At 38.9% G+C, this 18,600-nt stretch overlaps 1 protein-coding gene and 2 pseudogenes across 1 annotated transcript in view; 2 read left to right on the top strand and 1 right to left on the bottom strand.

Annotated features, from left to right (window-relative positions):
- The window catches only part of TSG101 (tumor susceptibility 101), a 39,525-nt gene extending 38,227 nt beyond the window's left edge, over positions 1-1,298 (top strand). The window contains exon 10 of the mRNA XM_058688417.1: positions 959-1,298. Within this exon, the coding sequence (XP_058544400.1) occupies positions 959-1,048 (90 nt within the window). The 3' untranslated portion in view covers positions 1,049-1,298. The remainder of the gene's footprint in view (positions 1-958) is intronic.
- LOC131486628 (L-lactate dehydrogenase A-like 6A) lies at positions 1,089-18,270 on the bottom strand (annotated as a pseudogene).
- LOC131487573 (small ribosomal subunit protein eS12-like) lies at positions 5,696-9,143 on the top strand (annotated as a pseudogene).
- Positions 18,271-18,600: the final 330 nt, after the last annotated feature.

Genomic DNA, 18,600 nt, shown 5'->3' with positions numbered 1-18,600 from the left:
TCAGATTTCCATTGGTTCTTTCAAGTCATACACCATCTAAAATAAGATCAACTGACGACCCCACCCGTTTTGGGTTCTGTTTTCATATTTCCCTGTTAATTTTCTTAGAGTTGCCTAATTTTAGACCTGTTTTCCCAGATGGAACAGCCCTGCAAAGTATTGGGCTGCCCTGCTCGTACCAGAGCCCTTCTGAATGAAGGTTGTTTTAGGCTTAATGCTAACGTACAGACGTGAAGATCCAGTGAGTTAGCTTGGCTACTGCTCTCTGTTGGATCGGGGAGTGTGGTTTTAGGAGAATAGCAGCCCTCTTTTAGGGTATTTGATTCAGCTGCTTCAGTGTACACGCGGGGCCGGATGGCTGCTTGGGTCGCTTGCTGATCTTGCCTCTCTCGCTGTGATTAAGTGGCCAAACCGGTCTTGGATCTGGTGCAAGCACATGAATATCCGGCTAGAAATCAGAGACCCAAGATGAGGCCTCTCTCCCTTCATATGCTGTTCCTGCTTGGGCCGCCTAGCTTAGGGAAAGGTGCACGAAGAGAGGCCCGAGAGGTATGCTGTTGCTAGGCATTGGACAAAAGCTGGTTTATGCTGCTCATTCCCCTGCTTCTTGCCAAGTGCAGGCGGTCGTAACATTTTTTGTAACTTTTGTTAGGATTGCAGTTCTAGTTTCCCTGGTATCTTGGTTAATCTCAAGATGTAGTTCAAACTCCTGAGCCAGATCCTGTAATGTCATGCTTCCCTGTGAAGTAATCCTTTACAGGATCTCATAGCACAACCTGCCAGCATCAATCTAGTTTAAAAACGAGTTTAAAAAAGCTACATGTAATGAAATATTGGTTCCAAAGGACGGTTGATACAAGTTTAGGGTTCTTAGATCGCATCTAAGTTACAAACTGTCTGATACTTCCTGCCTTGGTCAAATCCGTTCTAAACTGTTGAAACTTTTTCCCCCTCCCAGCATGTACGTCTTCTGTCCCGTAAACAGTTCCAGCTGAGGGCACTAATGCAAAAAGCAAGAAAGACTGCCGGTCTCAGTGACCTCTACTGACTTCTCTGATATCAGCTGGAGATTGAGCTCTTCTTAAAGCGTTCTTTTCTTCTCTTTCTTTCTCTTATCAGTAGGTGCCCAGAATAAGTTATTGCAGTTTATCATTCAAGTGTAAAATATTTTGAATCAATAATATATTTTCTGTTTTCTTTTGGTAAAGACTGGCTTTTATTAATGCACTTTCTATCCTCTGTAAACTTTTTGTGCTGAATGTTGGGACTGACTATGCTAAATAAAATTTGTTGCATAATTTTTCTCTTTATTCAACATTTTTAGGAAAAATCAATGAAATCCTAACAAAGCATAATATCCATCAAGTTAAAATTTAGCATTATTTATTCTGTAATCCACAAAGTGAGTTGTATTTAATATGGAATATACCATATGGAAATCTAACTTTTGAAATATTTGAAACTGAGGGATGTAAGGGGCTTTTTCTGTTAAAGGTCCTATGTGGTACCTTCCTACCAGTCCTTGCCTAGATCTGTTTCCTTTCTAGGCCTAACCAAACCATAACCGGTATCACCAAGAAGAAAGGAACAGTGGCAAGTGTGCAGGCTACACACCTGAGAGTTACGTCAATTGGGCAAGACGGTCTGGCCACAGTTTAGGAAGGTAGAGTGCCTCCTTGCTTTTATTGTCACATGAAGTCAGTCTTCCTGGTGTGTGATTCTACAGCCAAGTTGGGACCACCCAGTGGGCTGTTTCCTGCAGAAACAGGAATTTAAATAGAACAGAATTTCTAAATAGAATTTTCTCTATCAAAATGAGGTAGAAAATTCACAAGATTACAAAAAAAGGAACATTCTAATTTCAAGTGCTTTAAAATGTTTAGGAAGCTAGGCAGCCTACCCTATATTTCTCCCAAGAGAAGAATGCCCACCTTGGTCTCAGTCATCCCTCAAGGGTTTATACAGTTCCGATCTTTTGTAAAAATTATCAGAATAAAAGCGAGCAAGGTCAAATCAAGGTTTGATTTAATATTAGTTTTGGAACTAGCATTTTTGTGTGTATGTTCATTTTTATATTGTAGAGGAAGTTGTAGCTTTTTTTATAGGGTATAAATGAACATAGGTATCAGCCAGCCAGGACAAAAGAATCAAAACCTCTGTAAACACAGTAAACACACATCATTCATTCATTTTGGACCAAATGGCAAACACACGCTTGCGTGTGCCAGAACTGCACTCATGTAGCAATTGCATAAACTATCCTCCAACACCCAGCTGCTAAACAGAGAAATACTGTTTTCCCTTTTTCCACTTTTAGGAATTCAGGTTTATTCGAAAGTTTGATACATATCCTATAACCACGGTCTCTTCTTCCATAACTTCAGAATGGCAGCCTTAAGTAACTTGAAAGCTCGAGCTCCTTCTGAATTTCCCAAAGAGTGTCTGCACTCTTTTTCAAATGAGACTCCTTTTCAGGGGTCACCTTTACCTTCGTGAGATCTGTAATACCATTCTCTCCCAGGATACAAGGAACAACAAGGAATACTTCTTCTTTTATTCCATAGAGGCTCTGAAAGTAAAGGCTTGAAAATTATTCGTTTCTTTCTTCTAATAAAGGTCTGCAGTATGAGAAACAGCAGAGAAACGGCCGGGTGAATGAGAATTTAACAGCTTTGTAGTATGAACTGTGGCAGAAAAATAGACCAGTGGGACAGAGAACAATCTAAAACGCGGTTAGACATATTTACTGTTCAGATTCACCAGCCATCTTTCTACACAGGCCCCAGCCTCTTGCCATGTTTGCTGGGAATCCCTCTCCTCTTCCTATCTCCATACCCCAAACCACTTCCTATCAGGGAATCACTTCAAAGTACCTATTACGTTATTCCCAGTGATGTAATTCCATTTTGCTTTAGCCTGTCACATTCAGACTAGCAAAGGAGTCTTACCCAGGCCTCAACTTCCCCTTCCCCAGGAGACTAACGGCTAATGCTTTTGTGACTAGTGCTTCCTTCTTACGCCTCTTCATTGGACGTAATTGGAACTCTAGAGAGCAGTTCAAAATGGAGCAAGACCTACCCACAGTGTTACCAGTATAAACATACAAAAAAAACACTTTTATGTACTTGAATCTAATAAATACTAGGACAGAAGTCTACAAAGATGAGTTCCCGTACCACCACCATCCCCCTTTCTCTGCCTCTTCAGCAGCAACAAAGAATAGACTTTAATTGTCCCTTGGGGCACCTGGGTGGCTCAGTCGGTTAAGTGTCCGACTTTGGCTCGGATCACATTATCATGGTTTGTGATTTCGAGCCTCGCATAGGGCTCTGTGCTGACAGCCCAGAGCCTGCTTTGGTTCTGTCTCCATCTGTCTCTGCCCCGTGCATGCATGCGCGCTCGCTCTCTCTCTCTCTCTCAAAAATAAATATTTTTTAAAAATTGTCCCTCATCAATGTTTTTATTCCTATTTTATGTTAATGTTAAATAATTTTTCAAGCATGCATATCCTACCTTACTTATGGTGGAAACTGGATGCACTCTCCTAAGATTCTTCAAAATACTTTGTTAAATCAGCTACAGATAGGATATACTTCTTGGGAGTGTTGCCCTTTCTTTTTAATCATCTCGTAACTACTGTGGAGAAATAATTGTCATTTGAACATCCATTTTATGGCAGCTGGTATGACAATGCCACAAAACTGAAATATTCCCTTCAATAATTTCCCCTAGAAATATCTTATAGCAGCTGGTTAAGATAAACAGTCATGAGGGTAAGTATACAGATACAATATGAAATCAATTTTACCACTAACAGTGAAGACTGTATAACAATTTAAAAGAATATATTGTCATTCAACAAGTCATTGCCTACTGTGTTTAGGGTTAGGCTCAGCAATGAGTAAGACAGACTCAGCCCTGGACTACTTAAGAAAGTATAATCTGGTGGGGCACCTGGGTGGGTGGCTCAGTCGGTTAAGTGTCCAACTTCAGCTCAGGTCATGATCTCACAGCTTGTGAGTTCGAGCCCCACATGAGGCTCCGTGCCGACTGCACGGAGTCTGCTTGGGATTCTCATATTTTCTCTCTCCCCCCCCCCCCCGCCTCCCTGCTCACACTTTCTCAAAAATGAGTAAAAATTAAAAAAATTTTAATCTGGTGAATATAATCACACAAAAATGAAAAAAGTGCTAATGAAAAGTATGGGAAATGTAACAATGTATATACTTAAGCTAATCTCATCCCCCTGGCAGAATTCAGGCTCACATCTAGCTTCCAAAATACTGAAAATGCAAAACTAACGTCTTACCTGGCAACTATTACTTTCTGGACATTTTCCCACTGCTCAGGATCTTTATCGGTTCCTATATCTGAGTTCAGATCCTTCAGAAGGACCCCACTCCACTCCATACAAGAACTAAGAAAAAGACATCAAAGGTCCTTTTATTACATGGTATTATATAACAATAGTTTTTTAAACCTTAGCAAACCTGTTACAACTGCCAAGTGTTTTTGTTTTTAATGTTTATTTTAGAGACAGAGACAGAGTACAACTGGGGAGGAGCAGAGAGGGAGGGAGACAGAATCTGAAGCAAGCTCTGAGCTGACAGCACAAAGCCCAACACGGGGCTTGAACCCATGAACTGTGAGATCATGACCTGAGCTGAAGTTGGACACTTAACCAACTGAGCCACCCAGGCGCCCTCCAAGTGGTTTTCAAATAGCAATGTTCAACAGAACTATCAAAAATTCAGAGTCTAAGTCCTGCTCCAAATCTAAACTAAAATCTCCAGGGATAGAGCCCATAATTGTATCATCTCAGTGAAGATTCTCCAAACAAGGAAGTGACAGTTTTAAACTTTCAACTAGAGATAAGCTTTAACTTTTATCACTTCAAGTCCTCCATAACCAAGTTTTATATTAATGGATTTCAAGGGTTCTTAGAAAAAACTAAACACTATCATCACAGCACCTCTTCTCTGTAATTTTCTCTTGTTAATATTAAGAATTCGTGTTACTCGGATTACAGTACTGACCTTTCTAGAGTGTTCCAAGTTAAATATAAACTATATCATATTACTTAGTGCTGTATTAAGAAAGTCTTATAATCTTGGGGTGCCTTGGTGGCTCAGTTAAGCATCTGACTCAGTTCCAGCTCGGGTCATGGTCTCACTGTTCAGGAGATCGAGCCCCATGTCAGGCTCTGTACGGAGAGCTCAGAGCCTGCTTGGGATTCTCTCCCCTCTCTTTGCCCCTCACCCACTCTCTCACGGGTGTGTGCTTTCTCTCAAAATAAACTTTTAAAAAAAAAAGTCTTTTAATCTTCCATATATAGGATTGTAGTAATGTTCTGTTTTCAAATTTGTGAGTTTTTCTGGTAGATTATTATAAAAATGTGCTTAAATACACTACTAAAAGGGTCTAGAGTGGAATAAAAGTGCTTTTTCCCCCACTCAGGAGCTATTTTACTTTATGATGAACTATCTCTATGATAAACATAGTCTAAATATCTTTCAGAGAATGCACAGCTCAGTGGTGCTTTTAGGCTTACCACTCAAGTCTCCATGCTCTCCAAAGACCAACCCACGACAGCTTTCAGAATGGATGCCAAGCCTCTGCCCAATCAAGATACAGAAATGGGCAGTGTCCAGATTACAGTCATTCCCAATAACACGGTTTTGGGGAAATGCACTCAATTTCCAAGCTACCTAAGTTAAGATACCCACTGAGAAGAAAAAGTTAATGTCAGAAAAGTTCTTATCTAAAATTATACATTTTTTAGATTTATCTAAATCTGATGTTTTATCGGAGGGAAAAAACCATGGTTCTTTATTCCAGCTCCCAACTGTATCACAATTCCAACAGTAGCTACCCAATAGAAATATATTATGAAACAGTATTTTGCTACTTTGCATAGTCCTTGTGCAGAAACATAGTAGGTTCACTCCATAAAAAATTTTGAGAAATACTCTGATCAAATCTCTTACCAGTTTGATGCATACAAAGAGTCTTATTTATTTGAGAGCATGTGCAAGTGAGCAAGGGGCAGAGGAAGAGTTGATCATTATTTTTAAAAAACTAGAAATAAAAAGCTTAATATAAAAACTACAGATGTATAGTTTTCTCCTCTTAGCTTCTATAAAAGACATAAGGTGTTTTATATATATATATATATATATATATAATTATAATGCTGTCTTGTTGATTTGTAATATATAGACACAAAATAGCACAAAAGTCAGTGAGGGATTGATGCTATAATGGAGGAGAGTTTCTGTATTTTGTTGGAATTAAATGCAAAAATGTGAGGTAGATCACGGTATGTTAAACTGTATATTGTAACTCCAAGAACAACCACTAAAAAAAAAAACTCAAAAACCATAGTTCAAAATGAATAAAGGATGGGGCGCCTGGGTGCTCAGTTACAACTCTTGATTTCAGCTCAGGTCATGATCTCATGGTGATGAGATCGAGCCCCACATTGAACTGCACACTGGGTGTGAAGTCTGCTTAAGATTCTCTGTCCCTCCCCTGCACACTCTCGCACACTCTCTCAAAAAAAAAAAAGAAAAAAGAAGGGAATTAAAATGGTACTTTAGAAAATACCACCTTAATGCAAACAAGTCAGTAAAGGAGGAACTGAGGAACAAAATAAAAGACATAAAGCAAATATAAAAATGGCCAAAATAAATCCAAAACATCAATAAAATATTCAATGTGAATAAACTAAATCTATTCAAAATGCAGAGTTTTTCAAACTGGGTAAAACAGGATCTAATTATATTGCTCTGTAGAAGAAACACACTGTAGTAATTTAAAGAGATAAATAGCACCTGAAACAAATATAACACATTATTAACAAATTAAAAAATAAAACATATATAAACAAGTTGAAAGTAAAAGGATGGAAAATTACACACCATACCAATGGGAACCTAAGTAGTTCTATTTATACCGATTTTTTTAAGTTACTAGAAACATATTTTATAATAATAAAAAGATAAATTCATCAGTAAGTTATAACAGTTACAAACACAGGCACCTAAAATACATGAAGCAAAATTAACAAAACTGAAGGGAAAAGTAAAAAATTCAGTAATAAAATTGAAAACTTCAACACCCCACTCTTGATTCTGGATAGAGCTATTCAGATAATCAGCAAGGATACAGAAGACCTGAACAACCAAATACTATCAACCAATAAGAACTAAGTGACACAGAATATACATGCAGAATATACATTCTCAAGTGAACATGGAATCTTTCTCATGGCAGACCATATGCTAGGCCACAAAATAAATCCCAACAAATTTAAGAGAGTTGAAATACAAAGTATATTCTCATGCCAGCACAGAAATTAGAAGTAAACAACATATAAGGAAATCTGAAAAATTCACGAATATTTGAAAATTAAACACCACATTCCCCTAAGTAATGAGTGGTTCAAAACAAAACCTTAAAAAGGCTGTTCCCCCCACTGCCGAGTTGTACAGAGGCGGAGGCTCGGGTGTGCTTAAGGCTTGCCTCCACCTATGACCCACGGCCATGGACCGGGAAGGCTCTGCTGCAGGAGGCATAGCAGGCACTGATTCCGTTTCACACGAGGCACTGAGGACCGCCCTCATCCACAATGGCCTAGCATGTGGAATTAATAATAAAGATGCTGAAGCCTTAGAGAAGCACTAAGCCCATCTTTGTGTGTTTCTCCAATGTGACGAGCCTATGTATGTCAAGTTGGTGGAGCTCCTTTGTGCTGAACACCAGATTAACCTAATTAAGGTTGACAACGATGCGAAACTAGGGTAATGAGTAGGCCTCTGTAAAACTGAGAGTGGGAAAGCCCTGTAAAGAGACTGGTTGCTATTGCGTGGTAGTTAAGGACTATGGCACAGAATCTCAGGCCAAAGGTGTCATCAAGGAATACTTCAAATGCAAGAAAAGAAATAAAAAATTTAGCTCTTGCTCCTCAGAAAAGAAAAAAAAAATCTTCAGTTTAAAAGTAATTGAGACAAATGAAACAAAAAATATACCAAAATATATGGGATGCAGTTTTTCATAGCTTAAAGGGACATCAATACCCATTAATCCACACTACAAAACAAAAAAGATTTCAAAACATTAACCTAACCTATCTTAAAAACCAAAAAGAAGAGCACTCTAAACCCAAAGGAGAGAGAAGAAAAAAAAATAATTAAGATTAGGATGGAAATAAAAATGAAACAAAACAGAAAGTCAATAGAGAAAATTAATGACATCAAAAATGGGTTCTTTGAAAAGATCAACAAAATTGAAAAACCTAGGCTAGCCAAGCTAGATTGACCAAGAAAAAAAAAAAAGAGAAGGAATCAAATTACTAAAATCAGGAATTAAAGAGGGAGCCATCGCTATTGACCTTAGAGAAATAAGATTGTTTGGAAGTACTGTGAACAACTATAAACCAACAAATTAGATAATTTACATAAATAGGTAAATTCCTACAAAGGCAAAAACTACTGAAACCTACTCAAATAGAAAATGTGAGATTAAATCAAATCAGTAATCTTCCCAAAAGCAAAGCCTCAGCCCAAGTGCCTTCACTAGGGAATTCTAAACATTCAAACAATACCAGTCCTTCACAAACTTCCAGAAAATGGAGGAAGGAACACTTCACTACTTATTCTATGAGGACACTATTACCCAAAGTTAGACGAAGACCCCTCTGGAAAAACATTTTCCCTCAAGAACATAAGTGAGAACATCCTTAACAAAATATTACCAGACCAAATCCATCAGCAATAAAATGGATTATACATAATGACTAAGGGAGATTTATCCCAGAATTGGTTTAACATCCAAAACCCAACTGGTACAATACATTAATAGAATAAAGTAAAACCCCCCAAAAAAGGTGGTCTCAAGAGACACAAAAAAAGCATTTGATAAAACCCAACACCCATTCGTGGTAAAAATCCTCAACAAACTAAGAACAGAAGGGGACATCTCTAATACAACAAAGAGGATCTATGAAAAACATACAACTAACGTTATACTTAAATTGGGAAATAAGATAAGGATGCCCACTCTCACCACTTACACAATACTGTATTGGAGGTCCTAGCCAAGGCAATTATGAAAGAAAGAGAGAGGGAAAGAAAGAAAGAAAGTAAGAAAGAACAAAGAAAAGAAAGAAAGAAAGAAAGAAAGAAAGAAAGAAAGAAAGAAAGAAAGAAAGAAAGAAAGAAAGAAAAGAAAGAAAGAAACAAAGAAAGAAAAAAAGAAAAATAGAAAGGCCATTCTGATTACAAGGAGAAAACTATATTCACAGACAATACGGTCTTGTATATAGAAGATCTGAATCTAAGATCTAATAACCTAATCTAAAATCTAAAAAAGTAGAAGATTTGCACACCAAAAACTAGAAAACATTGCTGAAAGTGAAAGAGAAGGTTTAAATAAATAAATGGGAAAGAAGACATCCTATGGACATCAAACAGACTTATTGTCATGATGGAAATGTTACCAAAATTAGTCTACAGATTCAACATACTCATTATTGAAATCTCTGCAGAGTTTTTTTGCAGAAATTGACAAACTGGTTCTAAAATGTATGTGTAACTGAGATACCACCTCACACCAGTCAGAGTGGCTAAAATGAACAACTCAGGAAACTACAGATACTGGTGAGGGTGTGGAGAAACGGGAACCCTCTTGCACTGTTGGTGGGAATGCAAACTGGTGCAGCCACTCTGGAAAACAGTGTGGACGTTCCTCAAAGAATTAAAAATAGATCTACCCTATGACCCAGCAATAGCACTGCTAGGAATTTACCCAAGGGATACAGGAGTGCTGATGCATAGGGGCACTTGTACCCCAACGTTTATAGCAGCACTTTCAACAACAGCCAAATTATGGAAAGAGCCTAAATGTACATCAACTGATGAACGGATAAAGAAATTCTGGTTTATATATACAATGGAATACTACTTGGCAATGAGAAAGAATGAAATCCTGCCATTTACAGCAATGCGGATGGTTCTGGAGGGTATTATACTGAGTGAAATAAGTCAGTCAGAGAAGGACAGATAATATGTTTTCACTCATATGTGAATTTTGAGAAACTTAACAGAAGACCATGGTGGAAGGCAAAGGGAAAAAAAAAATAGTTACAGAGAGGGAGGGAGGCAAACCATAAGAGACTCTTAAATACAGAGAACTAAGGGCTGATGGGGGTTGGGGAAGAGGGGAAAGCGGGTGGGTGATAGGCACTGAGGAGGGCACTTGTTGGGATGAGCACTAGGTGTTGTATGTAAGCAATGAACCACGAGAATCTACCCCCCAAACCAAGAGCACACTTTACACACTGTATGTTAGCTGATTTGACAATAAATTATATTAAATAAATAAATAAATAAATAAATAAATAAAATTTATGTGGAAATGCAAAGGACTCCAGAGCCAAAACGATCTTGCAAATAACAAAGTTGGAGGAGTTAATACCTCCTTGATTTTAAAACTTATCACAAAGCTATAGTAACTGACACGTCTAAATACTAATATGGAGTGATCTTCATGATGTATTAAACTTAAAGAAGAGGATGGAGAAAAGTGTACAAAAAAACAAAAAACTATAAACTAAACAATTTTTAATGGCTACTAATTTTAAAGTGGAGACTAAAGGGAAAAGGGGACAGAGATAGAAGCTAGACTTCCTGTAGTCATGTAAATATTTTATAAAATTATAAAACAAAATTTTAAAAGCATTTCCTCAGTATCAAAATTAAATGAATAAACTTAGGTACTCAGTTTTGGCCTACCCGCAGACAAAAACTATTCCAAATGACTACTCCAAATGACAGTAATTTTCCTAAGTATCTCAGCCTAGATTTCTGAGCTCCAGATTCAGTTAGCTACCTATTTGATATTTCTTCTTGAATGTCTTTAGATATCTTAAATTTAACATGTCCCAACTGGAAGTCTTGATTTTTCTCCCCTAAACCCAACACCCTCTCCTACTTCCCTCATTGACTCCCACCCCCTTGAAAGCATCCCAACCCAGGTAAATGGAGACACCATCCAATGAGTTGCTTGAGGAAAAAATCTAGAAGTCAGTTTTTATTCCTCCCTGTCCCTCACTACACACAATCCTGCACATTTTATCACCAAAATATATCTTGAATTTGTCCACTTTATTCACGCACCAGTGAGGAGTTGTGCAATTTTGGAAAGTCAGGCAGTAAACTATAGTGTTACTTTTACTTCTGCACCCTCAATAATCTGGAAACAACTCAGATATGAAAGCCTTTAGAATGTAAACTTTAGAAGTCATTATGATTAAGCAAATTATATAATCATACATCCTAGTGTTTAAGGGAATCTTCATTATAGTACATATACGTTGATTACAACTGTGCAAAATACATGTTACATTAGCAAAACCGGAACAGATTCTGGTTATATCACTAGTTTCCAATTTAAATATATTTTTCTACCAAGTTACCAAGCCTAACCCCACCCTCCCACACACAAAAACTCTTCACTGAACATTCAGTCAAAACAAAACTGACCTGGATTGGAAACAATAATCAGTTTGCAGCAGTGACTATATTGGATAATACTGGGAATCATTCATTTAAACATGGACACATTTTGCTAGACTAAATCAAGGTGTGTTTCTCCTCCTTTTATCTGGCGTGCACCTGCTGTGATAATCACTACGTTGGAGTTTACAGTGACAAGGTAATCTGGGGAAAGATTTGAATAGAAAATACATTATGGAAGAAAACATCTGACATTTAGGTACACATTTCCTGTTAGGGCTCAATCACCACACTGTGTTTACTGAAGACTGGGCTCCCTAGGATCTATAATGCCCACAACACTCTTATAGTTTAGAGAAATGTCACTAAGTTTTACTAAACTTCAATGTTTCTTGTACATTTTTAAAAACCTAACATACCTCTTGTACTTCATAGAATAAGAGATAAAAATGTGTATGAGTCTGGTAAATGAGAATATTTACTTAGAGAAGTGGTGTGAAAAGGCCAGAGATCTTGGTTCATGTATTTTTTCAAATGATTATCTCATGGGTGCCAAGTAAATAAAATACAGTAGTCAAGAACTTAGGTTTTTGAGTCAAACAGAACTGGGTTCAAATCCTTACTCCATTTTATTTAACTTCAGTTCACAGGTGCATCATCTGTAAAACCTCACAGAGCTGTCCTAGGTATTAAATAATATGCATAAAGCGCTTAGCTCTGGCACAAAATAGACAATCAGTTCATGACAACTATCATGATAACCACTGTTACTGCTGCTCAGAGGGACTCAGGGGCTGTAGGAAACCTTGAAACTAAATGAAGTAAAACCTAATGAAATCTGAACAAGAGGCTATGTGTACAGAGTAGGGAGCAATCACCTTTAGAAGAACTGAGGAAGTCTTCATAAAGGGAAATAAAGGGGCGCCTGGGTGGCGCAGTCGGTTGGGCGTCCGACTTCAGCCAGGTCACGATCTTGCGGTCCGTGAGTTCGAGCCCCGCGTCAGGCTCTGGGCTGATGGCTCAGAGCCTGGAGCCTGTTTCCGCTTCTGTGCCTCCCTCTCTCTCTGCCCCTCCCCCGTTCATGCTCTGTCTCTCTCTGTCCCAAAAATAAATAAAAAACGTTGAAAAAAAAATTTTTAAAAAAAAAAGGGAAATAAAGATCCAATTTTCATATTTATTCACGTAGTATTCAAATATTTATAGTATTTAACTATGATATTAACCTTTGCCAGAAACACTGTTTGGCATTTTCATGAAAGGGCTGCCATGTTGAAGATCCACTGTCCCACCCATCAGTTTGCCTTCATCAACATCCACAAAGGCAAGCTCATCACTCAAGCCCTAAAAGAAATCAGTCAAAAGCAGGGAGGGAGTAAACTTTCTGATTAAGTGGAGAGTGAAAGAAAACTGTTATACCGGCCATCTGTGTATCTTATATTAGGCTCAAAGAAGACGCAGTATGTTCAACATCTCAGGATACAAAAGCCCCAACTAGAGGAGATACAAGTTACAAAGAAGAACGTTTCAGTTCACAATTAGGAAAAAACAGAAACCGTTTAATAAATAGAACAGTCTCTGAAGGTAGTGAACACCTCTTTAACTTAAGCTGAGGCTGTACAGTGATAAAGCAGTGATTCTGTAGAAGGAATTTCTCATCAAACTAGGAGCTCCTTGGGGTGCCTGGGTGGCTCAGTTGGTTAAGCGTCTGACTCTTGGTTTTGGCTCAGGTCATGACTTCACGGTTTTGTGGGTTCAAGCCCTGCATCGGGCACTGATGGTGCGGAGCCTGCTTGGGATTCATTCTCTCTCTCTCTCTCTCTCTCTCTCTCTCTCTCTCTTTCTCTCTCTCTCTCTCTCTCTCTCTCCCCCTCCCCTGCTCATGCTGTTTCTGTCTCCCTCAAAATAAATAAATAAATAAACATAATTTTTTTTTTTTTAATTCGGAGCTCCTTGAGAATAGGAAGTGCTTATTCATCTGCACTCTGGTGCTTAACACCTACCTAGCACATAAGAGCTCAGTAATAGTTTTTAAAATAAATGGATTAAAATATAAGGCCCTTTCCAACTCTACAAGTTTATAGTTCTTTTTTTTTTTTTTTAATTTTTTTTTCAACGTTTTAAATTTATTTTTGGGACAGAGAGAGACAGAGCATGAACGGGGGAGGGGCAGAGAGAGAGGGAGACACAGAATTGGAAACAGGCTCCAGGCTCTGAGCCATCAGCCCAGAGCCTGACGCGGGGCTCGAACTCACGGACCGCGAGATCGTGACCTGGCTGAAGTCGGACGCTCAACCGACTGCGCCACCCAGGCGCCCCAAGTTTATAGTTCTATAATCAGATAATATTACCTGCAAAAACCAATCAGTACTATATATTTCTAGCATGCTACTTTATATGTCAGAAAGAAGGGAATATAACATATTTGTATTTGCAAAAGAAACACTTGAAGATACACAAGAAACTAATTTAAATGGATGCCTATAACAGACATAGAGGGAAAGGGTTAATGAAAACATGCTTCTCCATGTATATCTGTTTATATTAGCTTTATTTTTTAACCTTGTGAGTGTATTACCTCTTGAAAAATGTTTTAAATAACTACATATTCTTTTATCTTTACACTAAAATTTTCACTGAAAAAAAAATGTGTGAGGTGCCTGGGTGGCTCAGTCGGTTAAGTGTCCAACTTCGGCTCAGGTCATGATCTTAGAGTTTGTGAGTTCAAGCCCCATGTCAGGCTCTGTGCTGACTGCTCAGAGCCTGGAGCCTGCTTTGGATTCTGTGTCTCCCTCTCTCTCTCCCCCTCCCCTGCTCATGCTCTGTCTGTCTGTCTCTCTCTCTCTCTCAAAAATAAATAAAAATTAAAAAAGAATTTTTAAATGACTGTGCTAGTACTGAGAAGTAAATGATCAAACATCTACAACTTATTGTTGGATATTTTACTTTATTCTAAATAATGGAAATCCAAAGCCAAGCACTTTAAATTTTAAACATCATAAGTGATTAGCCTAGAAGTCTAAACTCTATCACAAGGAAAATATTGTTGCTTAATGAGATGCCAATGCTTTCTGGATACTTTGAACTATTCAAAGTGATTGGAATTGTATGTAGCAGAATTATACAGTATTGATAAAATTATCTTTGAAAAGCTAGCTTCTAAAATGTACTATATGTCCAGCATCTTGATTTACATAATCCCATCTCCAATAACAGGAACCAGAGATCCTTAGAAAAAAAGGCTGCTTTGGGCCTGGAACAGAAAATATACAAGATGAAGAAAGTGCCAGAAAATAAGGAAGTACTTAAAACAAAACAAAAGCCCTATGTCAATGAGATATGTCAAAGGAGCACAGTAGCTAACTGAATGAGCTTCCAGTGGCCAAAGCTGAACAATTTGAGAAACAACATCCATGAAGACATATTGGATTATAACCCAAAACATAAAATAAAATCCAGGAATCCATACTAATATCTACAAATGAATTAATACAGTGGAAGAAACAAATCTCCCATGTGAAATTCCAAATAATTTATAGAGATACTCCACCCTCAGAGGGAGCATAACTCCCACTCTTTAAGTGTGGGCTGAATACAGAGACTTCCTTCCAAAGAGCATAGTGTGGAAAGGGGGAAAAGAGAGTACCTAACACTACCTCAGCTGGGTGACTGAGGTCAACATCAACCACGATAAATCACATTGACAGTATGGACCCTGGATATGACATAATGAAAATCGCACTTCGCCTCTGTGCTTTCCCCTCTAAAATCCATAACCCCAGTCTAACCATGAAAAAAAAAAAAAAAAAACAAGACAAATTTCAATAGAGGGTCATTCTACAAAATACATGACCGGTAATCCTTAAAACTGCCAGCCATCAAAAACAAAGTCTAAGAAACTGTCATAGTCAAAGGGAGCCTAAGGAGACATGATGACTAAATGTAATGTATCCTGGATGGGATCCTAGAACAGAAAATAGGACAGTAGATATAAACTAAGGAAATCTGGGTAATGTATGGCCTTTAGTTAACGACAATGATTATACCTTTACAAAAGCATTTATACATTTGTAACATACTAAAGTATGATGTTAATAACTGGGTGTGAGATAAAGATAGAACTCTGTACTATCTTTTCAACCTTTCTGTAACTCGAAAACTATTCTTTAAAAAATAAAGTCTAAAAACAAAGTCTATTAAAAAATATTTTAACTCAGTCTCTCTGGACATTTTCCATACTTATAAAAATGAAAGTGGGTAAAATACCCACTCTCTGCACTCGTTATCCAGTGTTTTCTCCCTTTTAACATGCAATTGACTTCTATTCTTTCATTCAGCTACTAAGTGTCTATTACACTAGACATTGTTCTAGCTAGACTTGGGATACAAGAATAAATGAAATAAAGATGCCTGCCCTTGTGAATATCACATTATAGTAGTGAAAGCTTATGTATTATGGTATAATTCAGTGATTTTCAAAAACATTGCTGTTTCCCTACTAGGTTTATACAATAAATTTCTGCCAATAGAGTACTAAACAATTCCTACTGAGAACTCCTTCCTTATAAGCAAGAAGCTTTTAAGATATCACCACCTCCTTGGATGGAAGAAGTTGCAGAATCTAGGGCCAAAAGAGACACAGATGAACGGGAGCCTTAACCTGGGACTTTGTAGGGGACTGTGCACTACACCCTCTCAGATCTACAAATGCTGTAATTGTCACACCACACAATTCAAGCTCTGAGAGCTCGTGCCTATCATCTTGTTTTTTTAGGGCTAGGGCCCAAATCCTCTCAGAAAGGCCCTTCAAAGTAGAGGTAATAAATAAATCTTTTACTTCAAGGTTTTCTGTACACTTACGATCTGTATACTTATCTATTCATGCAACTTGAGATAGTCTGTGCTCTTTTTTCTCCTTTACAAAACAGATCTAATAATTACTTTCAGGATTTTATTAGACAACATATATAAAGCACTTTTTCATTATTATTGACATTGACAGCAAATATATTGGCTTTCACGTATGCACACTCTTCATTAGCAATGGTGCACCGCTGACAAAGGCATTATAATTGACAGACAAAATGAACCATTGGGAATTCATATGATTGCTAGCAGCAATAGTTAACAGCAGCTGATGTTCTTAGTGCCTTACTGATACTTCTGTCATCTAGCTCAAACCCAGGGCCAGGACTAAAAGCTATAGAAAGGTAGCTTAGGAAATTTTACAGATATCCCACTAATAAAAGCAAAGCATAGCTCCAAGAGTTTATTATGACTTACTAAAACATTATGGGTTCAGATCAGGGTAATATTCTTAGGAGTGAGAATCTTTCTAGTCCTGTGTCTAGCCATTTAACCGGAAGCTAAGTTTATCTGCTACATCAATGCTAAGAACTAAACACTAAAACTAACCTAACATGGATAAGGTAGAAGGGAAATAAAGACAGAGACGAGGAAACCGGAGAGAGATTTTTAAAGGAAAAAGACTATTATATTTTGTGGTAGTAGGACACCAACTGACAGGTTGTGCACTTTTTTCTGCCACCTATTTCTTCATTGCACGTGTATGAGCTGTTTCCTACAAAGTACCCCAAGCAAAGGAGTACTTCATACTGTCATCACATGGGGGAAAGAGTAATATCAACATTCTAACACATATGATACCATCATAAATACTAGAAAAACCAGGGGCGCCTGGGTGGCTCAGCTGGTTAAGCATGGGACTCTTGATTTCCACTCAGGTCATAATCTCACAGTGGGGAGCTTGAGCCCCATGTCACCGGGCTTCCTTCATGCTGAGCATGGAGCCTGCTTTAGATTCTCTCTCTCCCTCTCCCTCTGCTTCTCCCCTGCTTGCACTCTCTCTCAAAAAACAAAACAAAAACAAGCAAACAAAAACCCAAAACCTAGAGAAAGCAGCCCCCTCTGGATAGAACAATTAGAAAAGCTCACCTGTGCCTCTGGGCTAAGCCTGCAGGGACTGAATAAGGCCTCTACTCACCCCATTTTTAACTGAACACAACCTGCCTAACCATATGCAGTAGCCTTACATCCAAAGAAGGGAAACTTGGTTAACCCTATGGCACAGAACAGAGAACTTACTTTTAGTAAGATGCTGATTACACAGGGTGTTCCAAGCGATCCAGTTCCTATAATGGAGATCTTATTGTGATGAATGGCCTCCTCTGAAGTGAAATTCTTAAGAAGTTCACCTTGATAGTCGCCATCTTGGAAACCTAACAGAGTGAGGAAAAACTGCAAAGCCACTTCCAAATTTGGTCTGCAGTGAGAGTGGGCATATAGAAAACTCCCGGGTCCCCTGGGGGAAGGAGGTGCTGCAGACCCAACAGGGAATGACAAAACTGACTGGCAAAGAAGCTGGGTAGTTTCTAGCCAGCTGCCCAGCATCCAGAGGTAAACCAAGGGAAGGAAGAGGAGGGTGGAACAGTTAAGAGGGATTACGAATTAGTGAAGGCAAAGGGGCGGCTTCACCAAAAGTGACACGACAGTCAGGACAGCTCTTCCTCCCCTCACCACCCCAGTTTTCCCCCTCGCCCAGCTCTTGGCTCCAGAACCCAGCCCAGACTCCGTAAGTCCAGGGCCGAGGACTGCCAAGCACGCAGTACTTCCGGCCACATTCACGCGGGGGAGAGGGCCGGCCACCTCTGACAGGGATGTGTGCAGCCTGCAAGGGACACAGAGCCATCCTCAGGCAAACGAAATTCACTCCCGCGGCGACCACGCTGCAGCTCATCTACAGAACTCCCACAGCCCAGCTCATGGCCGCCCCCTCCAGAGGCAGATGAAGAGAATGGAGGGAAACCGCAGAGAAGCTGGTTGAGGCCTCAAGAAGGAAAACCATTGGCTAGTGAGGCTGCGCAAGGCCGCGGGCCTCGTTTTGGTCGTAGCACACCTGGCGCAGAAGCGAGGCCAGAATGAGGGTTCCGATGCATCGTGCCTGGTCTGTGCCCAGCCTGCGCCTGCAGCTTGTCACCTGCACCAGTGGAGGGCTGACAATTTTGTAGTTGGCAGGTTTCAGGGAGGCTCCTTGGGCTCCTGGGCTCAAAGAGCACGAGGTGCAAAA

This window comes from Neofelis nebulosa, chromosome 10 (genome assembly GCF_028018385.1).
Source record: "Neofelis nebulosa isolate mNeoNeb1 chromosome 10, mNeoNeb1.pri, whole genome shotgun sequence".
Lineage (NCBI taxonomy): Eukaryota > Metazoa > Chordata > Mammalia > Carnivora > Felidae > Neofelis > Neofelis nebulosa.
Note: the sequence above shows the minus strand (reverse complement) of the source record. Positions and strands in the feature narration are given on the sequence as shown.